General features: G+C 38.0%; 1 protein-coding gene across 1 annotated transcript; it reads left to right on the top strand.

Annotated features, from left to right (window-relative positions):
- The first annotated feature begins 13,166 nt into the window (after positions 1 to 13,166).
- LOC148125050 (boophilin-H2-like) lies at positions 13,167 to 25,877 on the top strand. The gene is made up of 5 exons (XM_087938744.1): positions 13,167 to 13,239; positions 21,060 to 21,236; positions 24,611 to 24,637; positions 25,189 to 25,376; positions 25,764 to 25,877. Exons 1-4 carry the CDS (start codon positions 13,167 to 13,169, stop codon positions 25,368 to 25,370), a joined length of 459 nt encoding a protein of 152 aa, XP_087794870.1. The 3' UTR covers positions 25,371 to 25,376; positions 25,764 to 25,877.
- Positions 25,878 to 26,405: the final 528 nt, after the last annotated feature.

The following is a 26,405-nucleotide window of genomic DNA, read 5'->3' as shown; positions in this document are numbered from 1 at the left end:
AAGTTATGTTAAAGAAGAGGATACCTAAATCATGGTCAGAAGCTTATATCACACTTGTTCCAAAAAAGAAGACCGATCCATTACAAATCAAGAACTATAGACCTGTCTCCCTACTAAACACAGATTATAAAATCTTTTCTTCAATATTGGCAGAAAGACTTAAAAAATGTTTAAATAATTTTATCCATCCTGACCAAAATGGATTTCTGCCAGAGACAAATCAAAGACAATATGAGAGTAATCTTGGACACTTTGAAATACTCCGAGGCACATCCTGAAAAACATATGGCTTTGATATTTCTAGATGCACAGAAGGCATTTGATAATGTGAATTGGAGATTCATGTTATTACTGCTCTAACCGATGGGCTTTTGCTGGAAAATTTATTCAAGCAATAGAAGCTATATATCATAAGCAGATGGCAAAGGTAATGATAGAGGGAGAACTGACAGAATCTATCGATATAAGAAAAGGAACAAGACAAGGGTGCCCACTATCGCCTCTGTTGTTTGTGTTAACTTTGGAAGTGCTAAACAGAAATATTAGAGATGAAAAGAATATAAAAGGGATGAAAATTAAAAAGGAAGAATTTAAGCTGCAAGCATTTGCAGATGATCTGGTTTTTATCTTAGAAGACCCACTAGAAACAGCATCAAAATTGATAGAAAAGATAGAGACATATGGAAAGGTGGCTGGTTTGAAAATAAATAAAGATAAGACAAAGATCTTGACAAAGAATATGCTATCAAGACAAAAGGAAGAAATGGCAGACCTATTGAAAATTCAGGTCACGAATAAGATCAAGTACTTGGGGATATACTTGACAGCAAGATGCAGTACACTAAAAGAGAATAATTATATCAAACTTAAACCGCAGATAGCGCTAGATTTGGCAAAATGGGAAAATTTACAACCGTCATTAATGGGGAGAATATCAACAATTAAGATGAATATATTACATTTTATACGGGAGTCTCTGTGGTTAAATTGGGAGAAGATTAAAAGACAATGTTGTTGTGGCTCCGGGCTTGGATTCAGCTCCTGTGACTGATATGAGTTCAAGTGAGGAGGTCATGGCAGAAAACTATGAGCCGGCATGGCTTAGTGATTGGACTGCTAACCAGGATGAGGAGATGGACGTGACAAAGGACGACAGACCTGATGTATTAGAATTGTCAGGACCTTTGACCTCCTCTGGTTCCTTATCTGATCAACAGCCGGGAATGGCTGACAGGGAAGTTTTGAGAGAGTCTTCTAATGGAGATAAGAACTTGGAAAATTTGTGGTTAAATGTAAAAAATAGAAGACGGTTGAGAAGGCAAAATCAGCTGGAGCGAATGAGGAGAGCGAGTCAGTAAATTAGCACGTTGCCTCAATGAGCATAAAAGGACAAAGCTGGGCTGGTACATTTTGCCAGGAACAAAGTGACTATTTGAGTGAGGACATTACAGCAAGGAGTTCTGAGACTGGAGATTTATTGCCAGGATTGGTTTGCTGGACAGAGTAAAGATTTATGCTGTGGTTTCTGCCAGCCGTTATCTTTTTTTTTTTAAACAAGTTTTATTGATTTTACAAACAAACAAACAAAACAAAACATCATTAAACATTAAAAACATAAAACCTCTTTCCATTGTAGATCCTTACAAGGCAGGTAACATATTGCTTTATATCACGTACTTATAATTTATCCCATTTCCATATAAACACAAATTCCCTTTACCAAATTCCACATTGTTTCTCTTTAATCATTATTCAATCATATTTCCTTTCTGATTTATCTGCTATCCAGTCATCAACTTTATATTTTCCTCTGGCTTGTTTATAATTATTCTCATCTAGTCTTCCTCCGAGGTTTTATTATTTAATTCTTAATTAAACACACACACATAAGACATAGACATAAAAACATAAAACTTTCTTCTAGAAAGTAACTTGGCCCCAGATTACCACTTTTTGTATGGACTTCAATTGAATTCATGCTCTTCTTATATACCATTACCCATCTTATTTACCATTCTATATCTATTATATAACTCCTCTCCACTTTTGCCTCCTCTTAATTCTGTTTTATATATTTAATCTTGCTTTAAAGAAAAATATTTTTATATCTTTTGTCCATTTCTCCGTTTACATCCGTCTCATTTCCAATTTAAGAAAGAATAGTTTCCCCTGGAATCACTAATCGGAGTATGATGCCTTTCTATCATTCCCCTAAGTTAAAATTTAAAATAACACCTAAATCCCAATCAGATTCTGCTTAGTACATTCTACTATTTCAGAAACCAATACTACAATAATAAATCCATAACGATCAACACATTAATCCATTAAACTCTATATTCAAACTAATATTTTAAACATTCCCTTTAGTATTTTATTAAAACTTATTATCATTCATTATTAAACCTTTTAAAGTTATACCTTGATATTTTAGTCTTTTATTAGATCTTTAAAAGTTCTGATTATCTACTTATAATACAAATACCACTATTACAATACTCATGTGTACTTTGCAGAATCCCCCTTTTTTTTTAAAAAAAAAATCACATATATTACCCATTATCCCTAAAAAAAATTTCCTTTTCTCCATCTTGTCTTATACCTTTGTAACTTTTTCCCCCTTTTCCCTTTCCTTCTTAGCCCGCCTAAACTTTTTACCCCCTCCTCTCCAAACCTCTGCCTTCTTGATTTCCCCTTTCTGTTGCATTCCTCTTTCCTTTTGCTTTCTAGCATTCTGTTGTTTTTGCATCTTCTTTTTCTCTTTCATAAACATTTTTTTATTTCTTAAGTCCTTCCTTTTCACTCCTCTCTTTCTCCTTTCTTTCTTAGTCACACCGTTTAGTTCATTAAAAATGGCTTCTTCTTCCTCGGCTTCTTCCAGCTGTTGTTTAATTTGCTGACACATGACAAGCGCCATATCTAGAAAACAAAGGGCTTCTCCCATAACATCTTTGCCTTCTTTCTTTATTTTTAAATATTGTTTTTTTTAATTCATCAAGAGATAGAGCCATTTTGAACTGTTTCTTCTTCTCTTTCTGTATCCTCTTCTTATTATTAAGCCAATCAATTATTTCCAAACTTAAAACAGTTCCCAAAAGTCCCCAAATCCCACAGTCATCAAACAGTCCAGGCAGAGTACAAGCTTCTTCTTTTTACAGTTTCTCTTCTAGGAGTGTAGTCAAATTAGGGAAAGCAGAAACGTCCAATCTGTGCTTTAAATCTTTCTTAGAATTAATTTCTATTCTCTTTATCTTCAAGGCATCTCCTCCAGCAAAATCTTAGAGTAAAGATTTGTTTTCCCAAGCCTCTCCCTTCCCACTTATAACAAAGGAGTTTAGGTTTTACCTTCTATCAAAAGGCTGGTTTCCCTTGTCCATTTGTTAATTCCATAAGGGAGGGAGAGTAACTTCCCCTTTTCGTCACTTTTCTTCGCAGCTGAAAACATCAATCGGGAACATTATAGCTTCCAAGTCATTACTTTCCCAGGTGTTAAATATGTCCTTAAGGTCCCAGTTCGACCAAGAAAAACTTTCTTTAAAAAAACTCCTTCTCCCTCCTGCGCATTCTTTATCCAATTGCGGCTTCTTTATGGTGGCCATAAAAGACCACCGCTGCACCGTCTTGAGAGAAGGGGTTATTGCCGGCTGGGGGGGGGGTTGTGATGCCCCTCATCCCCGTCCGGATCCCCCCTTTCTTCAGCTACCCCAACAGGGAAGCCTTAGCCTCCAAATCCGTCAGGATCGGAGGCACCAAGGCGGCTAGCACAGCAGGGATCGCAGAGAAGGCGAATCCCTGCTGTCACCAAAGCCGACAAACCGGAAGTCCCCTCCAGCCGTTATCTTGTAAGACTTCTTTCCGTTTGATTTAATTGTGAAATGGCTGCTTTCTGTTTTGTTCGTTTGAATTTTGAAGGGGAGTCATAACACAATGTTATTTGAAAATTCCAGTCTGGCTATCGACTATTGAAGCATTTTCTTATCCTATAATATACAAAAAGGAACAAAGTTAGATATGGTGAAATATTGAATGAAAAGGTTGAACTTAAATCTATACAAAAACTAGAGGAACAAGCTATAAAGAAGAATTGGTTTTCATATGCGCAAATACATTCAAGGTATGATAAGGATTCTAAAACAGAAGGTTTCTACGATAAACTGAGTGACTTAGATAAGATCTTGACAGGTACTGATGAAAAGGTGATTAAAAATTGTATGGGTATTTATTAGAAATTAAACTAGAAGAGGAACAAGTTAAAGAAACTATTATTGCTTGGGGGAAGAATTTTGGATATGGGATTGATCTAGAGAAATGACAAAAATTGTGGTCTCAAAATTATAAAATGACAATGTCAACAGCATATAAAGAAAATTTGTATAAGATGTTTTACAGGTGGCACTTTCCCCCGAGAAGAATAGCAAGAATGTTCAAGAATAAATCCAAAAAATGTTGGAAATGTCATCAGATACCTGGCTCATATTACCATATGTGGTGGACTTGTGCGGATGCTAAAAAGTACTGGACTAAAATCCACACGTGGTTGGAAAAAATGACAAAAAAGCATATAGATTTGAAACCAGAAATATTTTTATTGGGAATTTTACCTGAAATATATAGTAAAGACTTCAAATACCTGATAGTAAATGTATTAACAGCGGCTAGGATTGTATTTGCTAAAAATTGAAAAATTGAGAAAATACCATCACAGGAGGAAATCATTAAGAAAATATTGGAATGTGCTGAAATGAGTAGATTGACATTTGAAATTAGAGAACAAGAAGATAAACAATTTTATAAAATTTGGGAACTATTCTATCAACAGTTAGACAAGAAAATACAGTAATGAAATATGTAGACTTTTAGAAAATAATAAATAGATAAAGATGTATTCTTTTCTAATTATATCTACAAAATGATTCTGGGATAGATCAGGGACGATGATACGAATTGTTATAAAACAAATTAAGTAAAATATGATCATTTTGGAAAACATGAATGAATAAAAGTATAGTCAAATGATAGATTAATAATGATATTAATGTATTTAATATATTGATTGAAAATACGAGATTATATACAATGTAATTAAAATTGAAGACACAAAACAAGTTGTAAACCAACCGGTACGCTATATGTACATATATGGAAGATGATTTGATGTTTTTACGTTTTGTTTGTTTATGTTTGTTTTAAAAACCAATAAAAATATATTTTTAAAAAAAATAGAAGCAACCCTAGGGTGGCTTATTTACAAGGAGCCTTGCAGATTGTATTTGCTCTGCTCTCTCAGTGCTGAGTCCTTGCTGAGACTCCTCATCTACAGAGAGTAGCAGCAGCACTGGAGTTGGTATTCAGCAGGTTCTGACCAGTTCTGGAGAACCGGCAGAAATTTTGAGTAGTTTGGAGAACCAGCAAATGCCACCTCTACTGGCCCCGCCCGCATCTATTCTCCGCCTCCTGAGTCCCAGCTGAATGGCTGGGTCTTCTTTGGTTGTCCTGCACAGGAGAATGGAGCTGGAAAGCAGGTTAGTGGGGTGGGGAGGGAATGGGGATTTTGCAGTTACCTTCCCCTGCCACGCACACCAAGCCACACCATGCCCATCAAGCCACGCCCATAGAACCAGTAGTAAAATTTTTTGAATCCCACCACTGAGCAGCACCAGCTGGTTCTCCTGGTTGCTGGACGGCACAACTTCCTCATCCTGCAGAAACTGAAGCAGCAGTTCCTCCAGGAACTCGAGAAATGGTGCTCATTATTGATTTCCTCAACAGAGGCCGAACTGGCCATGAAACTTGGTAAAATGTATACTAAAGATAGGAGAACACATCTTGAAATTTCCCCATTCAATCAACTAGAATGAACTTCTGAAAACATATCAAACGTATCAAAAAGGAATCCTTTATTGATATGAGACAATTCATGTAGGAGTTAAAAGCAGCGTCTAAGGTTTCTCAGGCGTGCAGAGGTAGATAAGGGAGTTTAAAACCCCTCCCCTTATCTTGATGTGTATTTAGAGAAGCAAAGAGCCAACATGTTAATTCCCACCACCTCCTTTTTAGAACAATCTTTTTCAGAGTTTCTCAGGAGACATCTCATTTTGGAATTTTTATGATCTCTTCATCTCCTGGCTGTCTCTCTCAGAGGTGATAGGTTCTGGCCATCTGGGTTTCAGCTCTCCACTGTATCATGTGTAGGTTATACAAATTCAATATAAGATTAAATATATTCAGGTTACATCAAGAAGGATTTATTTATCAGTCTCCCCAACTTTTCTTCTTCCATTGAAGAAATGATAGATACACGGATCTGACATACTGTGTAAGGAGTATGTTTTGTTATAGGAACTAAAAGTTGGGAAGCCTAGCGGGAACACCCCAGAAAGCTAAAGATGTGCCTAAAGTATTATTGTGGTAGAAAAAGAAGGGGCGTGATCAAGATTTTGTGGGGTATAATGAATACAAAATGGAATGAAAGTGATTCAGTCTGATAGAGTAAATAAACGGGAATCAAACTGCAAAGCAAATATATGAAGAAAAAGTGAGTGGTTCATAAAGAAGGCAAAGAGTTGGAGTCAAGAGTTTGGATTACATGAGAGTCTAAAGGGATGAGACACTACTGTTGTGTAAATGCACAGCAGACTATGGAGTTGGTAAAACCAAAATTGTCTTGCAAGGATAGAAAGATACATTTGAAGAAGCTTCTTGGATGATAAATGAAATGTCTTCAAAGAAAAATCAGAAAGTCTAGTTGCCCCTTGAAAATAAGCACCTTTGGGGAGAGAGCGGTGGCAGGACAGGGAGAACGGAGGTGAAGAAGGCTGTCGCAGTCTTTGAACACCTTTTCTGGTGCCAGGAGCGATCCCCCAGGGATACACGAACCCCGGAGAGGTTCGTGTCAACGTGGAGAACCTCGAGCTGCAGAAGGGGGAAGGCAACCCCCCGACAGTGAAGAGGGAAGCTCCCGAGCCCAGCGCAAAAGAGTGTCATTCTATGGCGGCTTCAAGTCCGGTCTGCCACTTGAGTGAATAAGCAAAGCAGTGACAGCCTGCGAGGCCGAGAGTAACAGGAACAGAGAAGCGGTTTATAACTTGGATCCTCTGAAGACTGAAGAGAGCAGAATGACAGAAGAATGACAGCATAAATTCTTCTCTCCTGGTTGTGATTAGCACCTCTCAGAAGTCGGGCGGAAAGCGGCCAGAAAAGCAGTTGGGAAAATGAAAGGATTATAATGGAGAGCGGAAAAGCCTAAGCACAAAAGGAAAGCACAGATTTACCCTGTGAAAGGGAAGCGCTGGGGAAAGAGGGAGATTGTTAAAACCAGTAGATCGGAGGTCCGGAATTGGTGAGGGGCTTCATCTGATTTTTGGATCTTTCTTTTTGACTTTACTTGAGAAAAGGGAGGCGACGGAGGTGAAAGAATACTGACATTGACTGAGTCTTATGAATCCTCAGATCTGAGCACAACATGACTATTACATCTATTTAATACTGTGGAGAAGACAAACTGAGCATTATATTGGACTTTGGAAGATTTGTATGTTGATTTAAAAGTTGGAAAGCAAAGAAAGAAGAAGCAGCAAGAGGAAGAAGGCAGAGGCGAACAGAAGGCTGGGAAAGACGCTTTTGGGACTGTAGATTAGTCAGCACATTACACCATTTGCTGATTGGAAGGCTGAAAAGAATTCTCTAGCTGGAAGATGGACTTTTAGCTCACCCAACTTACTTTCTTTTACGTGGTACTACTTAATATTACTAGTTTGGCACTTCTTTCTCCTTAAGATGACTTCCTTACTTTTTGTTTGCTGATTCTCTGAAGCTGTGGTAATCTCTCTCCTACCCTTTCTCTTATTGTTTTGCCCCCTGCCTCCCTATTGTATCTCCTAAATAGCTTACATAATTCTACTTATTTGGGGGAAAAAAAAGAGGGGGGTATACTATTATTATAGAGTTAAGAGATTACTGTTGTAAGTATTAATAGTAAAGAGGGATAAACTCTGTTGATATAAACTATTTATAAATTATTTAGACTACTTAAGACATTTAAGATTAATTCCTTAAAGTGTTATTTGATGTACTATTGCTGACCAATTTTCTTATTACATAGACTAGAATACTGTAGTAGATATCTATTTATGATATAGGGGAAAAGACTGTGGAGTGAGATATTAAATTGAAATACGCAAATAGACTTTCAAATACAAGACCCAAACACTGAATGGTGATTTGGGATAATATATCTAAAATTGTGCATCAACAAAAACAAATACTTAGAGAGATGACATCCATGACAACTATGGCCTTAAAAACAGGAAGGAAGGCTACCCCGACCCTATCGACTATGTTGACACCCACCCCATCAACAACTCAAAAAATTATTGAGGAGTCCTTAACAGGGGAAAAGCAGCCTAATGTCCCCAACATTAATATACAAACTTCCCTATTATCCTTGCAGGAAGCTATATCTAAAATGCAAGAAATGATGATTAAAAATCACAATGAAACTAGAGCAGACATAAGCGAATTGAAAGATGAGATGGGGAAACTGAAGGCTGAAATGAAAGCGGATATATCGAAGGTGGAGGGTAAGATAGGGTCTCTACAGCAGGCCATGGAGAAAAACGAAGTGAAAATAAAAGATATAGAGAGTAGAATAATACGCATGGAGACTAACTTTGAAAGGATGGATGAGGAATTTAAAAAGGTACTTAGAGAAACGGAAGACTCACTGGTTCACCTCGAGATGGACAAAGCAATGGAGTATTTAAGGTTCCAGGAGAATGTGGCTGAAGCAAAAAATGAAGAATTGGAACATTTGATGGCAGAAATATTGGCTGAATGGTTAGGAAAGGAAAAAGATGATCTAATTAAAGAGTTTGATGAGGTATATAGGGTTAGCACAAGCTATGCCAGACCCAACAACTGTCCAAGAGAAATCCATATCTGTCTGAGGAGATGTCTGAGGGATTTAATTTTGAAAATGTCTAGGGAGGAAACAATATCATATAAAGGCAGAGAAATTATGATTTTAAAACAAATTCCCAAGAAAGTGAGGATGATAAGACAAGATTATAAATTTCTAGCTAATGATTTAAATAAAAAAGGAATCCAATTTAAATGGTTAATCCCGGAAGGGATGTTAATTACGTGGAAAGAGAGGAAAATCAAAATAGAATCAACAGAACAGGCCCAAGATTTTTATCAACAGCTCACGGATACGAATGGTCAATCCACTAAAGAAGAACTTAAAAGGAGACCACAGGAGGACCGATATCATCACAGAACCAAAAATGATGAAAAATGATGAAAGACATCTAATTTGTCCAAAATTAGGGAAACTTTTTACGGCACCGGCCGATAAACAAAAGAAAAAAGGAATTGCAATTTACGTAAAACAAGATGTAAGGGCAGAATTAACCTGGTTGGATCCCGAAGGAAGAACTCTGGTTATACAAGTTTGGATAAACCACATCACATTTTTACTTGTAGCAACCCAATACAGCTAATTTGGAGAGATAGGAGAGGAATAAAAAAAAGATGGACACTCAACACCCAAATAGTAAATGAAGAAGAGTATATTAATAAGCTGAAAGAGGAGCTAAACTATTTTCTAAAAGATAATAATAATGAAACAACTTCAAAACAGAATATTTGGGATACTATGAAAGCAATTATAAGAGGTACAACAATTTCCTATAATGCTATGAGAAACAAGAGAACTTATGCCCAACAAAACGTTTTACAACAACAAATCAAAGATTTAGAAATACGATTACAAAAAACCCCTAAGATCCAAGGAATACAAAACCAGTTAATATTAGCCAAACATAAGCTGAATTTAATTGAACAAGATAAAATAGAAGTTAGCTTGAGAAGGTCCAAACAAAATTACTTTGAACACGCCAATAAACCAGGAAGATGGCTATCTTATAAACTTAAAAAAGAAAAAGAAAAGAGACTGATACACCAACTAATAGACGAGAAAGGCATCCCACAACATGAGATTGAGAAGAAAAAAGATATTATATTAAACTATTTTCAAAGATTATATAAAAAAGAAGAAATCAATGAAGACAAAATAAGAACTTATCTGGAGAATACGAATGATAAAACAATAGGAGAAGGAGAGAAAGAATTATTAAATAAGGATATTACATGGTCTGAGTTGAAATCTGCAATGGAGAATCAAAGTAATAATAAATCCCCTGGTCCAGACGGGATTCCAGTAGAATTGTACAAAGCCACAATAGAGTTAGTAGGGCCACTGATGCTGGAAGTGTTTAACGAAGTACTTTTGGCAGCCAAAATGCCAGACTCATGGAGGGGGACATTGATTTCGTTAATTCCAAAGGAGGAAGTAGATGCCAGATATATCAACAATTATAGACCAATCTCACTTTTAAACGCTGATTATAAATTATTTACCTCAATTATAGCGAATAGAGTAAAACAAGTTTTAAATTTATACATTCATGAAGACCAAAATGGTTTCCTTCCATCCCGCCAAATCAAAAATAATCTAAGAACGGTTATTGACGTCTTAGAATATTATGAAGTTCATCCAGAGAAACAATTTGCACTCATGTTCTTAGATGCGGAGAAAGCATTTGATAATCTACATTGGCACTTTTTAATACAAAAAATCTATAACATGAGTCTGGGCACTAAATTCGAGAACATTATCACAACAATTTACAATACCCAACAGGCCAATATACTAATTAATGGTGAACAAACAGGCCCATTAAACATCGAAAAGGGCGTTAGACAGGGTTGCCCCCTCTCACCCCTCCTATTTATACTTGCTTTAGAATCATTGTTAACGCGGATAAGACAAAACTCTGAAATCCAAGGAGTTAGGGTCAAAACAGAGGAATATAAACTACAGGCGTTTGCAGACGATATGGTTTTCTTCCTAGAGGAACCCATGGAAAAAGGACATAACCTAATAAAAGAACTAGAACAATTTGGTTCAGTAGCAGGATTAAAGATTAATAGAAATAAGACAAAATTACTGACTAAAAATCTAACAGAGAACCAGAGGAAAGAATTAGAAAAAACCATGGGGATACAGGCAACAAAAAAGGTCAAATATTTAGGCATATGGTTAACACCACATAGTAAATCGCTCAAAGAGAATAATTATGATAAACTATTACAGCAAATTAAGAAAGACCTAGAATCTTGGAATAAGCTGCAGCTTTCTCTACTGGGCAGGATTGCCACGATCAAAATGAACATTTACCAAAACTCCTTTACTTATTTCAGACAATCCCAATTAAATTACCCAAATTTTTTTTTGAAGATATAAATAAGGTAACACTTAAATTTATTTTGCAAGGGAAAAAAGCTAGAATCAATATTAAGGCTTTACAAGATGCAAAAAGTAGAGGGGGGCTAGCGCTCCCAAATTGGGAATTATATTATTGGGCAGCCAACTTATTATGGTTAAAAGACTGGGTCAATTTACTCAATAAAAGAATTTTGCCTTGGAAGGGCACGATCTTCAGAGAGGGTGGCACGCATTTCTATGGGATGTGGGGAAAACTAAACAGTCGTATTTTCATAGACACCTTATTAGAGATTCATTAGTAACTAATTGGAAAAAAATATGCAAAAAACATTATTTAAAAATTTCGATTTGGCTTTCAACAATGGAGGCAATGGTTCATCCCAACAATTTGGATATAACAAAAATGACTAAATATAAAGATTTATTAGACCCTCTAGGAAAATTAAGAACTCGACAGGACTTATAGGAACAGTAATTTAAAATTGACCAGTGGTTATATATACAAATCCATAGCAGATACAAACAAGATATCAAAGAGTTTGGAATCTATAGCAAATTACAATATTTAGATAAAATCTTATTAGGATCAAATAAAAAGAATATCTCCAAATTTTATAAATATTTATTAGAGGTAGAATTAGAGCAAGAGATAGTGAAAGGGAACATGATAACGTGGAGTAGGAATATTGGAAGAAGCATTACATTAACAGAATGGGAAAAGATCTGGAATAGAAACATCAAGATTACAAAATCGGCGGCGTACAAAGAAAATATGTATAAAATGTTATATAGATGGCACTTACCCCCTTCGAGGTTAGCGAAGATGAACCCTAACATGAGCTCAAGGTGTTGGAAATGCAAAAGCACTGAAGGAACATTTTTTCACACATGGTGGTCTTGTAAAACTACCTAAAAATTTTGGCAAAAAATTAGAAAATGGTTGGAGTAGATAACTAAAGAACAAATAGACTATAAACCAGAGTTCTTCCTGCTAGGGATCTCTGATAGATATTTATCCAAAAAAACAAAATATGTAATAATCCATATTCTAACCGCAGCTAGATTAGCGTTTGCTCAATGTTGGAAATTACCTCATACACCCTCAGAGCAAATGGTTATTCAGAAAATTTGTGAGTGTGCTGAAATGGATAAATTAATGATAGCATAAAGAGTCCTCAACATTTTACAACAACTGGGACTCATGGTATAATTGGCTTACACAGAGACAAATTATGTAAATGATAAAAAGTAACTTAAACATAATGGAAAAGAGGTGTAGATTGGATATGATGAAGAGAAATGATCCTTACAGACTGTCACAAAAAGATACCATTCATTTTTAATTGTATTTCTGCCCTATTCTCCCTCCCCTTCCCTTCCCTTCTCTCCCTCTATATCCTTTCTCTTTCCCCCAACCAGCCTTTATCCGATGTGCTAGGCTGGGTGTTTTCCTTCTTTCCCCCTACCCGTTTTTCTTTCTACTTTGTAAATGTATTGTCGATGTATTTTTAAATTGTAAATTTAATAAAATCTATTTTAAAAAAAAGAAAGAAAATAAGCACCTTTGGGACAACCATGACCTGGATGACTGAGAATCTCTTCATGGTCATTAGATATGATCTCGGTGTTGCAGTTACCTGAATGAGTGATTGACTTTACAAGTCAATAAACTTCTAAAATTTATTTTCCAATAAGAACACTTACTGTTCTGTAATATTCCCCATTGGTCCTTGGAGTAACCATCTTGGGATGTGAGCATTATTCCAGTTTTGGGGTACTGGACCTTGGTGTTCCAACCACATGAATGCCCAGGTCTAGTTCCCTGTTGAATAATCTATAAAATGGCTCAACTCAGCATTGGATCCTTACTTCCATCACCATGATGCATTTCAACTACATAATCCTCGCTTTTGGACTGCTCCTTTTCGGCTTTCAGGATGCCGTTTCTCGAGGTAGGTAGATAAGATCTTTTTTTCTCTGCACCACCACATACAATCTCCTTGCAACCACCCCTTTCTCTTCCAAGTCATGAGTAAGAACAGACTTGATGATGGAGGAGCCACTAGACGATTATATTGCTTTTAGGAAGCTGTTTTCTGGAATGAATCATCCAAGACACGCAGAATAAAAGTCTCTTTTCTGCAACATTTCAGTCACCTCTATAGCAATAGCACTTAGCACTTATATACCAACCCACAATACTTTAGCAGCATTCACTGAACACTTTACAGAGTCAGCAATTTTCCCCCAACAATATATGTCCTCTTTTTACCAACCTCAGAAGAATGGAAGACTGAGTAAAGGTAGAGTTCAGTCAACACCATCCTTCTTAGTTCAGTGGTAACCATTATGGAATGTGAGCATTTTAATGAGTTGGAGACCCTGACATCGTATAAAAAGACACAGCTAAAATCTTTCTTGCATTCCTCGTATAAGCTTTCCTATGAAGATTCCAAAAGCTACTATAAAACAGCATATGAATATTCCCACCCTAAGCAAACACGACAAAGATTTAAGTCTGGGTGAAGAAAGGTACACGTGAAATCTTTGGAAGAGGCCAATCCCACTCCCAAATTCCCTCAGTGTTGAATGTCCAGCTCCAGAAGAGGCTTTGACTTCAGTCTGCTAGAGTACAATCCTTAACCCTCAAGCAAATGGCAGGAAAGCTTTCCCAAACCATTTTCTCAGTCCACCTCAAAAGGCTGGATTCACAGCAATGGGGTGGTGGTGGTGGCGGCTGGTAGCTCTTTCTCGGGATGCAGGAGCTTGCATTGTCCAGGGTGCACCTCAGTTGCTTGAAGGGCTTCCAATGGCAATTGGCAAAGACTCAAAATGCAGGGTTCTCACTATGGTTGGGAAGGCAATGTATTTTCACTTCCTCTGGAGTTTTGGGAGGATTTGTCTGTATCTTCTTTTTGAATATATTCTGAAATATTTGGAGTCATGCAAATAACTTCAGGGTTTCCTTAAGAAGGACAATCTGTCTTATTTTGTTCTTCACTTTCCCCTGTATCTCCAGAGATATGTAATCTTCCCCCAATCACAGGAAAGTGCAAAGCTTCGCTCCTTCGTTTTTATTTCAACACAGCAACTGGGAATTGTGAGGGATTCATTTATGGTGGATGTGGAGGAAATAAAAACAACTTCAAAGCTTTGGGTCAATGCAGAGCTACCTGTCAACGTTCTGGTAAGGAAGAAATTTCAAGCTTTGCCTCAGCACACCATTAAAACAAATGGCATGTTAGTCTTGTCCATCAATCAATGATCTGCAAACTCTTTAGTCCTAAATTTAATTTAATCACAGTTCTGCAATCCAGGCCCTGGAGTAGTGAGGAGTTTATCAATGGATGCAAACTGCAAAATTATGAAATCTTTTAAAAAAGTAAAAATGCAAAAAGATGTTTCTTAAAGACGTGCCATAAAGCAAGCTTTCTTGTTTTTACTGATTTTCTTACAAAGAGTTGTGTGAGTATTTATAAAGGGGATCACCTTAGAACTGAGTAAAATACGATAGAATCAAAAGAAATTATATATTTCTCACAGCAAATTTTGGACCTGTAACACATGTAATGCCTGGAGATGCTTTTGTTTGTCCATACAGCCTTGCAATAATGCTCCATGAAGGAAATTGTATTATATGCCATTAAAATGTATATATTTTAATGTTTTCTGGAAAAATGCTGCTACTTTGCACCTAACCATCGATGAAATTTGCTGCAGTGTTGAATTGAGACTTCCATCTGTTTGGATCTGGCTGTAGACTGGGACTTTTTTCCGCTACTTATTCACTTTTGGGAATTTCTCTAGCTCTCTCTCAATCACAGACCTGGCATCTTTTGAGTATCTTGGCATCTCTCCTATCTCATCCTATTTCCTCCACCTGAGCTGTTTTCCTTTGTTTGTGAGGGATCCATGATTCTTGCTATCTATCTAAATTAGAGAGACTTACTTGGTTCCAGCCTTTCTTGAAAGACAATGAAAAGTCAGTTTTGGCAGCACTTCTCTCCTGCTGTGAAGCATGGCATCATATACTGCATCAAGATATCACATTGTGTTGATGCACAAAAAACATTCAATAAGTTAAATTGCCAATCTTTTATACAACTGAAGGCCATGGACTTTGGAGAAAAATTTATAGGAATGATATCGGCAATTTACTCAAGCCGAACCGCCAGTTTTTGGTTCAACGGGGACAAAACTGAGATATTTAAAATAAACAAAGGAATGAGACAAGGATGTCCATTGTCACCTCTACTTTTTATCCTCTCATTAGAAATACTATTAACAAATATCAGGGAAGAACAAGAAATAAGGGAAACTACAATTAGAAAAGAATACAAAACACAAACATCTGCCAACTATGTAGTGTTATTTTTATAGATGAACCTGGCAAAAGTGGAATTGGTCTATTACAAGAAATTGAAAAATTTGGCAAAGTAGGAGGATTTTAAATAAACAAAATAAAACAAAAATATTAATCAAAAACCTGATGGATGCCCAGAAAAAAAGATCTAAAGGGAAAATTGGAAATCTGGATAGTCAAAAAGGTGAAGTATCTTGGTATTTGGTTAACAGCAAGATGCTCCTCAATTAAGGAAAATAAGTATTATAAATTAATATTAAAAATTTAAAAAAGATCTGGAGACATGCGGAAACTTACAGATCTCACTAATTGGAAAGATTGCCACAGTTAAAATGATCATATTACCGAAAATATTATATCTGTTTCAAGCTATACCAATAAAATTAGGCAAACCCTTTTTTTAGGAGCTAAATAAGGTAATAGCCAAATTTGTTTGGGCGGGAAAAACACCTAGAATTAAAATGAAATTAATGTAGGATGGAAGAAGTAGAGGTGGCTTTTTTCTGGACTGGGAATTATATTACCAGGTAGTGGCCATAACCTGGATAAGAGACTGGATTAATTTGGAGAATAAAAAAATATTATTATAATTTTTTTTTTTTTTGCTGCAAATGCTATTGTCAGACCCCTCACTTATGCCTTTGTTGTATCCCATAAGTTTTGAATCGTTGTGTGTTCATTTATATTAATTTCAAGAAGTATCTTCAATTCCTTATTTATCATTTAATTGAATTCAATTGACACTAATAGATATGTGCACTGTTATAATGCTGCAAAATGTGAGAGAACATGTTTCTCTTTTTTTTTTTTTTTTTTTTGAAATTTTGAATAAACAAATTTTAAAAAAGAATATTTTTAGTAAAGGTACATTACTTGCAACGAGGGTGGCATGGATTCTTATGGGAAAGGAAATGCAAATTCTTATTTCCAAAGACATCAGATCAGAGATTCAGGTATGGGGAAAAAATCATTACACGAAAATACCAATCTAGCTGTCAATGATGGAAGCGATGATATATCCCAATGCAATGGATTTAAATGAAGTAAGAAAATATAAGGAATTCATTGACCCACAAGGAAGGCTGAAAACAACACAAGAACTAAAACAACAAGGTATAGATATCGACTGTTGGCCCTACCTACAAATTCAGACTGGATATATAAATGATAAAGAATATGGATTTTATAAAGAGCAGCAACAATTAGATAAAATAATCCAGGGACTGGAAAAGAAGGTGATATCTAAAACATATAACCTACTTTTGAACTTTAAAATGGAGGAAGAAATTGTAAAAGAAACAATGATTGTTTGGGATAAAAATTTGGGATACAGTATTGAATTAGAATATTGGGAAAAAATGTGTGTGTGTGGGTGGGGATTATAAACTAACCTTATCAGCAACGTATAAAGAAACTATATACAAAATGTTGTATAGGTGGCACCAACCCCCTGCCAGTTTGGCAAAGATGTTTCCAACTAGAAAACCAGAATGTTGGAAATACAAAAATAAACATGGCATCTATTTCCACATGTGGTGGACATGCCCTGAAGCAAAAAAAATCTGGAATAAGATTAAAAAGTGGATGGAGGAAATTACAAAACAAAAAATTGAATTTAGACCGTAATTCTTTCTATTGGGACTTATACAGTGAAATTATACTAAGACCAACAAATATACCATCCTACGCATAACAACAGCGGCCAGAATAGTGTATGCACAGCAGTGGTGGTATTCCGCCGGTTCACACCAGATTCGGCAAACTGGTAGCAAGAATTTGGCGTGGGTCGCCGAACCGGCGGTAAGTTGTGGCTGGCCATGCCCCCCACCCGGTTGCCCTCCCACCCGATGCTCACTCACCCTGCCTGTCTGCCTGATATTTGCCTAAGGCATTTCTTTTTTTTCCCTTCCGACAATCAGCTGTAGATAAGATCAGCTGTGCCGGAATTTCCCTTGCTGAGGCCCAGGAAGGCAAAAAATGAAGGGAGAAGCTCAGGCACCCCTCCTTTTTTGCCTTCCAGAGCCCCAGAGGAGCTTTAGGGGAGCAAAAATGACCCCCCAGAGGCTTCTCTGAGGCTAGGAAGCTCCCAAAATGGAGCTTGGAGGGGTGCTGCAGGCCCCTCCCATGCTCTGTTCCTTTTCTTCCAGAGCCCCAGAGGAGCCTTAGGGGAGCAAAAGCAACCCCCCTGAGAGGCTCCTATGTGGCTAGGAAGCTCCCAAAAATGCATGGGGGCTGCAAAAAAGCCACGCCAACCCAATCACATGGCCACGTCCACCAAGCCACGCCCACAGAACCGGTAGTAAAAGTTTTTGAATCCCACCACTGATGCACAGCACTGGAAACAGGGTAATATACCATCTGAGGGGACTGTGATAAGAAAGATTTTGGACTGCGCAGAGATGGACAGGCTGACCTTAGAGTTAAAAGATAAAGGCAAATCAGACAGTGGTGGTATTCAATTTTTCCCCCTACCAGTTCTGAGGGTGTGGCTTTGTGGGGGAGGGTCATATGACTGAGTGGGTGTGCCCACTCAGTCACTTGAATCCCCACCATACCACGCCCACAGAACCCGGTAGGAAAAAATATTGAATTTCTACCTATCTACCAATTTTCTGCCCAGGCAGGCCTGACCTAATCTGTCAAAGACCTATTGAGCAAGGAAAGGTTTGGCTGTACATGCCTGCAGGGAGAAGATTTAAACCATGTCAGGACTACCTTCTGTTGCTTGAAACCAACTTTGACATCTGGATTTGCACTTTGTTTAGTCTTGCTCTTGACTCCTGCTCTGTTTTCAACTTCAGACTGTTCCTGACTAAGTCTTTGACTCTTCCCTTGGTACTTTTGACAACATTGTGTGTTTTCTGATTATGGACTATCTATCTTGAATTATGTCTACTCCTCATCCTACAATAAGCTGTAATGAACATACGTGGTCTTTCTCTTGCTTCCCATTTCCTCTCCTGTCACCTCTCCTGCCCATCAGCTGTCATTTCATCAGGAAAACAACCTGATGCCTTCACAAATCTCTAAATGCTCTACTCCAACTGCTCTTTCCAAAGTGCATGTTCTCCTGCCCAGCATCTCTGTAAGCCTTGTCCCCAAGTGTCTGCATCACACTGCATTTTGCCTTGCATTTGCTTGGGGGGTTACTGTAAAAGCAGTGGTGGCGCAGTGGTTAGAATGCGGTATTGTAGATAACTCTGCCCAAAGCCTGGAGTTTGATTCTAAGAAACTCAAGGTTGACTTAGCCTTCCATCCTTCTAAGGTCAGTAAAATGAAAACCGAGATTGTTGGGGGCAATAGGCTGATATTGTAAGCTGCTCAGAGAGTACTGTGTAAAGCACTATCGAGTGGTATATAAGTCTAAGTGCTAGTGCTACTGTATTCCTTTCACTGAAACCAGGACAGGAAAACATGTAGTCTCACAATTCAGAAAAGGAAAGAGGGGTATGCTACAGATCTGTCAATTTAGTATCTATACTGAGCAAGGAACTAGAAAGGTTTGAAACAATATGTGTCTGAGTAATTAATAAATGTACTATAACTAAAAGTCAGCGTGGGTTTGTCAAGAGCATATTGTATCACAGGGCTGTCAAACTCCCGGCCCAGATACGTCACATGCTGGCCACGCCCACGTCTGGCTTAGCAAAGGGAAAAAAGTCCCCGTAGGTCACGTGACACCGCCGTTATGACCTGAGTTTGACACCCCTGTTATATCAGATTAACTTTTTATTTTGGGGGGACCACAGATAGTTTGTGCCATAATCTTTCAGTTTTGATACTTCGTGGTTTTCTCTAATTCATCTTTTATTTTACTATCCCCTAGTAGAGTAGTGGCTATCCTTTTTGGGATCCTGGGCCAAAAATTGTGTGCGCACTTGCATGCTCACGCTCGCGTGCCAGAACCCAGAAGACTTGAGGAAGGCTTCTGCAGGCTTTGCAGGCCAAAAACTAGCCCCATTTCATCACTTCTGGTATTTTCGGAAAAACAGAAAGTGACAAAACGGGGCTAGTTTTCAGCCTGCAAAGACTGCAGAAGGTTTCCTCAAGACTTTGGGAGGCTGAAAAAGGCCTCAAACCTGCCAAAAATCAGCTGTGAAGTGCACACATGCAGTGAGGTAAATTTACCTGCGGCTCATCTGCTGGCACAAATGTTTCTGCAAGCCACCTGTGGCATGCTTGCGATAGGTTCCCCTTCACGGGCCTAGTACACAACAGTTATCCAGTTTTCTTCTTTTCAACCACAGCTATCTCTCGTGCATTATGAACTTATGAGCGAAGATGTTAATAGTTCATATTTGAAAATCCCACAGTATTTTAACCTGCCTATTTTCAACTACTTTTTCAACTATATTGTTAAATGGGCACAGATGAGGAAGGAGCAGACCCAGTAGTGTAGAGAACTCTTTATTTACAAACTGATTCAAAAAAGTGACAATCGCGGCCAGCACCGGCTTTTTATAGCCAGCGTTGTCCAATACTTCAGCCACTGACAGATCTCCAATAGTCACACCAGTGGCTGAAACTAATAAGTGGAGTCTGACATGAGACTTGACTTTGCATATGAGGTGGTTCATGTAGACATAGCGTAATGCATAGTTAACATATATGTTCTCACCAGTTTTTCATTACTGGCACGTGATAATTTACACATATGTTGCAATGAATCATTCTGGCAACTGCGTTATGTCATTGTTTGTAATCAGTTTGTGTGATCTTCATGCAGGAGGGTATGATCTACGGTTTCTTCTGTTTCTCTGCACAACCTGCACTTTGTATCATTTGATAATTTTTCAGTTGTGGCCTTGATTGCGTTGTTTTGAAAAGCTCATTCTTGTGCAGCCAAAATCAAGTCTTTAGTTGTTGTTGATGTTGTTGTTTTAATGTTCCTGTTGGAAGCCATTGCCAGGGTTTATCTTTATCCACTTTTTCCCTTGATCTTTTGTACAAACTGATCTTGCAATATGCTTTTCCTTGCCAGCATTGTTATTTTTTAAATTACATTATTTCAATGTTCATGTTTTGTTTCCTGTACATCTACTAAGTTTCCATTTTTACTTGCACCAATGCTTTTCTTGGCTGTCCTTTGCATAACTTCAACATATATTGAATTTTAAAAAAATGAAAAATAAACAGGCAAAGACAGTTTATTTTACTTGAAGTATATCTCTACCTCCATTTCTGCAGGACAAATATGACCTTTAAGTATTACTCTAGAAGGATAGAATGCACAGTGAACTGTCCTCTGTTTTCTTATTATGATTATTATGTTTATGGCACTTAATCCACCTTTCAAGTCCTTCTCAAGAAGCTGGACTAGCCAGTTATTGTTGCTTGATATTTTCATTTCTGCATTTCAAAAAAGAGATGTAACAGAGCTTTAGTTTCCAATACCCGTTTTCCTTTTAGAAACACCGAGGAATTGCAAATTATGGGCCAGGAAAGGAAAATGCAAGGGTAAAATTCCTCGCTATTATTATGATGTCTCCAACAAGAGATGCCAATTGTTTATTTACAGTGGCTGCGGAGGAAATGCAAACAATTTTCAGACGTTTGACGAATGCAACAAGGCCTGTGATGTGTTTGGTACGTTGAAACAATTTTATATTCCTCCACCCAGAATTAATTAATTAATTGATTATCACAATATAAAAAAGAGGTTGAGACTCTAGAAAGAGTGCGGAGAAGATAATTAGGGGCCTGGAGCAGGGGTGGGATTCTACAGGTTCGCACCTATTCACTAGAACCAGTTGTTAACCTTCTAAGCAGTTCAGAGAACTGGTTGTTAGAAGAAATTACTGGCCTAATCCTGTAAGGAAGGCAGGAAGGAAACATTCTGGTGTTGCTTACAGAAACTGCCTCTCCGTTAACCCTTATTACATTCTTGGCAGGACTAGATTTCCTTTCTCAGGAACTTCTCTGGAGTTTTTTCCCCCTCCTTTGCTGGTACTTGTGTGGAGCTTGTGCTTGTGTGGAGTGACCATTCAAAGTTACAATGGAACTGAAAAAAGTGACTTATGACATTTTTCACACTTACGACTGTTGCAGCATCCCCATAGTCATGAGAGGCCAGGCAAGGAGATGCGTGTCTTGATGTGAGTGATATTGAGTTGGCCATGCCCAGCCAATAACATGGCCACCAAGCCACATCCACCCAGTCACATGACCACCAAGCCAGGCCCACCAACTAAGCCACGCCCAAAGAACAGGTTGTTAAAAAATTTGAATCCCACCCCTGGCATGGAGACTAAAACATATGAAAAGCGGTTGCAGGAATTGGGTATGTCTAGTCTAGGGAAAAGAAGGACTAGGGGTGATACAATCGCAGTGTTCCAATATTTGAGGGGCTGCCACAGAAAAGAGGGGGTCAACCTATTCTCCAGAGTACCAGAAGGCAGGACAAAAACAAAGGATGGAAACTAATCAAGGAGAGAAGCAACTTAGAATTAAGGAGAAATTTCCTGACCATGAGAATAATTAATCAGTGGAACGACTTTCCTTCAGAAGTTGTGGATGTTCCAACTCTGGAGGTTTCTTAGAGAAGAGAATGTCTGAAAAGGTATATGATTTTCTGCCTGATCAGCAGGTTGGATAGAAGAGCTGCAAGGTCCCTTCCAACTCTATTGTTCTGTTACACAGAGATATGCAGTTGCATTTCTCTTTTTAAAATTATGTATGTGCTTAATACATCTGCAAGGTAAAAATTCTATATTTATTAAATACTACAAGATACATTTCATAAGAGTTAACCATTTCCTTGTTGTTGGAAATGTAATTCAGGAACTGAAATATTAAACATATGGTCTGGGCTTGTCATGCTCTTCCTGGATTTTAAATTAGCCCTTTAGTGTCAAAGCACCAAGGAAAGCAACCACTGAGAAATTTGACATCATTTCCTTGAATTGTTTTGCTTATGAACTACATTTTTAAATATTTTAAAAATATTATATTTTATGAAATTTACAATAGACACTATACTATATATTGCATTTTGTGGTCATTGTGTTAAAATGTGCAGTTTGCTACTATAGATTTTCCACAATTTTTGAAAGTTCAAAGATCTTTCCTCCTGTTGTCTTCAGCAAAGCATTTGGGCTCAGTTAGCTGAAAATTTTGTGGGTTGCAGTTCTAAGATACCTGGATTCAATTTTTTAAACAACCTGTTCTGTGGGCGTGGCTTAGTTGGTGGGTGTGGCTTGGTAATCATGTGACTGGGTGGACGTGGCCAACTCGACATCACTCTTATCAAAAGGCGCTACTTTTCGCCTGGCGTTTCGTGACAGTGGGAATGCTGCAATGGTCATAAGTCACTTTTTTCAGTGTCACTGAATCTTTGAATGGTCACTAAATGAACTGTTGTAAGTCAAGGATTACCTGTACAAAAATACAAAAAGCTTCTTTGCTTGCAAAAAGCTGCCATAAATACCAATCATTTGATTTAAATACCTGCAAGCCGGAGTTGCAAATCAGGCAGAGTGCCAGAGCACCTTGAGGAATTAAAATAGTTAAAATGTAATGATAACTATCAGCAGCTAGCTCTTGCTCATAAAGTGAAACCCTTTAGCAGAGAGGTCATTTAAGCTCTCCAGAAAGAGCATACACAGAATAAGTAATCCTTAGATCCATTTGCACCACTTAAAGATACCAGCTGGTCTGACTCACCTCACAAGATATCCTAAGAAAATCATCCAGATTTAAGGAAAGGTCCTATGTCCCCCAGAAAGGCAATAAAAAAATCAGTGCCAAACTTGCATCCTGCCTCTTGGAAGTGCACCCCAAATGGACAGTGCCAGATACCACTAAAACAGTAAAGGAAGACCCCCTCCCCAGATAGAAAAAGAAACCACAAGGCAGGAAAAAATTCAAACACAATACAAATAATTAAATCACAACAGTAGCTGTTGCTTGTTGAAGCTGAATAGGGAAAATTATCCCATTAATAAACACAGGATTAAACGTCATCAAACACAGAATTAAACTTCACCAAAAACCAGTTTTAGACCAAAACTCAGAAAGGGTATGTAAACTCACGTTTGAATATCAATCTTTCTAGTTAGCCAAGGAGCCTTGCTAAATGTCACTCATCTTGGTTCCCTGTCACTAAAAGATTTGCTTCATTATTCAATTATTTCTTCAAAGTACTGAGTGTCCAGGGAAGTATTTCCTTCCAACAGCAGTGCAAAAATCTTAAAACAATGCTTTCCCTTTAAGAAAGTCAAGCCCCAGAAGCTCTGGAGACAGGAAGTCTAGGAGTACTGGCAAGAATGTAATAAGGGTGGGAAAAAACAAAAGGAAATTGCTTCTAACTACTGGTTCTCCGAACTGCTTAGAAAGTTAACAAGGGGTTCTATAGAACCGGTAGAATCCCACCGTTGTATAGAGTGAATTTATTATCAGGAAGAGGTGCCCGTTGAGGAATATAAGTGAAAACCCCTTATTTTCTAGATCTGGAATTTTTAGAATACCCTTTGGGAACTCTCAAACAATAACTTCATGAGAGTTGTAGGTAATCACTAATTGCTCATCTTCTCAAAGTCAGAGAGAGAAGCTTATTTTTCTAGTTTCCTATACTATTTTCTACCCTCTCTTAATCTCTCTCTTTTAGTGTCTGTCTCTCTTTCCCTTTCTCTCTCTCTTTCTTAGTCTCTCTCTCTCCCCCTCTCTCAACCACACACACATCTTTGTGGCATATTTATATTTTAACACGCAGTTGAGAGGCCAAATGAAGGTAGTGGTAGTTTGAGTTTGGGACAGGCAAGTGCTGATCTGTTCAACCTCTTTAGATTTGTAAAATGCAAACATCTTCGTGCTTACGATCCTCTCAATGTCTTTAAACAGTCAGAAGAGATGTGGTTAATCTGAACTTTAAAAAAAATTTTTTTGGGAAGAATTGGAAGATGGCAAGGATAAACACCTAGAAGCGTCCTTAAATAACATACTTCTTCTTATCCTTACTATAGGAGATATCGTGAAACCTTTGTCTCCAGGTAAGAGCTCCATTGTGGATTTCATTTGACCTTTAAGATATATGATGGCTTTGGACCTTCTATCACTTGCTTGTAATTTTCCTATGCATGTGCTTCACTTCTTGATATATTTCACATTGGCTTGAAGAAGTTTGGATTTGTCCATAATTGTACGACTTGAATTAACACACAACCCATGCTTCCATTAATTTCCAAGGAGGCACAACTGCTTCCTTTGAGCTTTTTCAGATGGGGAAAAGTGGAAGGCAGGACAACTTCAGAAAATTATACTGGAAAGATGTTCAAAGAGGACAACTCCAACACCACCCTCTACTTTGCAGCACTAATGTCTGCTCAGAAAAACCAAACTAAGCCCCCTGAGAATGAGATAGAAAACTTGAAAATGTAGAGACCAGATGTATGGATAGTTATCTTTATTGCTTGGTCAACATTGTCAAGAGTCGCTTCTGCAGTTTCCCTTGTTGTATATGGAAGAAAACATTCAAGCTGTTAAATAAAAGCACACTTTTATACACACCCCTCTCTTATGTTCATCTTCCTGAATCTCCCAGAAGCCATGCTAGATACGTGTGACCAACCATTAGATGTTGGACCATGCAAAGAAAACTTTACTCGCTTTTACTACGATCGCACGACCAAGATTTGTAAACCATTCAAGTTTGGTGGCTGCAACGGCAACAGAAACAACTTTTTGAATCAGGAAGATTGCATGCAGGAGTGTAAACCGGTATAGACCGAGGTAAGTGCAAAGAGCTTTTGAAGAATTCCCTGCAGACTTTCAGCTAGCCTCAGAACTATGATGCTTGGCTAAGTCATTGTATTGTGATGCTCCTAATGAGAATCCTTTTCCAAGGCCAGTTACCCCACAGGTTCCTACTGTTTTCTCAGTCTGCAGAAGAAAAGAAAGAGATCTAGTATTCTTTGACCACCATCCTTGTATGATTATAGGTAGTCCTCGAGTTAGGTCCACAATTGAGCACAACATTTGTGTTGCTAAGTGAAACGTTTGAGAAGTGAGCTATGGCCCACTTTAACACCTTTCTTGACACAGTTGTTAAGTGCACTTGGTAAATTAGTAACAGGGTTGTTAAGTGAATCTGACTTCCCCATTGACTTTGCTTGCAAGAAGGACGCAAAGGCGGATCAGACGATGGCAGGACACTGCAACCGTCATAAATATGAACCAGCTGCCAAGCATCAGAATTTTGAGTCTGTGACCATGGGGATGTTGCAGCGGTTGTAAGTGTGAAAAACAGCCACCAGTCACTTTTTTCAGTGCTGTTGTAACTTTGAATGGTCACTAAACGAACTGTTGTAAGTCGAGGACTACCTGTACTCAAGTAGAATCCTGTTGCCCAACAAAAGGCACTTGACCTGCCCTTCATATAAATGTGACAATTTGGACGGTGAGACCTTTCTGGCAAAATAATACAGGTGTTTTGTGGCACCTATAGTCTTTACATGAAGAACGTGTATTCCTGTGACCACCACAACTTCTAAAATGTGTTCCATTACCATACAACTTCTCTCTTCCTTGGGTTCTGGAGAACCTTTCTCTTTGCACACCATCTCAATTTTCTCTCTTCCTAGCATGCTCTAGCACAGGGGTGTCAAGCTCAAGGCCAGCTGGCCGAATCCAGCCCACAATGAGGTCAGATCTGTCCCACATGGCCATCCTGGAAACTGTAAGGGCTCGCGTCGTCTCTTCCCATCCCCCACCATCCCGGGATGCTTCTCACGTGGCCAATTTCCCTCTTTCTTCTTCCTG

This window comes from Pseudonaja textilis, chromosome 9 (genome assembly GCF_049901715.1).
Source record: "Pseudonaja textilis isolate UNSWEBS1 chromosome 9, rPseTex1.2, whole genome shotgun sequence".
In the NCBI taxonomy this organism is placed as follows: domain Eukaryota; kingdom Metazoa; phylum Chordata; class Lepidosauria; order Squamata; family Elapidae; genus Pseudonaja; species Pseudonaja textilis.
The sequence above is the reverse complement of the archived record's forward strand: the minus strand, read 5'-3'. Positions and strand labels throughout refer to the sequence as shown.

Excerpts from the sequence above, each read along its gene's own strand:
- LOC148125050 (XM_087938744.1), top strand. The coding sequence starts at position 13,167 with ATGATGCATTTCAACTACATAATCCTCGCTTTTGGACTGCTCCTTTTC. Across the intron at positions 21,237-24,610 it reads CAAGGCCTGTGATGTGTTTG|GAGATATCGTGAAACCTTTG; the intron begins GTACGTTGAAAC and ends TCCTTACTATAG. Across the intron at positions 24,638-25,188 it reads CGTGAAACCTTTGTCTCCAG|AAGCCATGCTAGATACGTGT; the intron begins GTAAGAGCTCCA and ends TGAATCTCCCAG.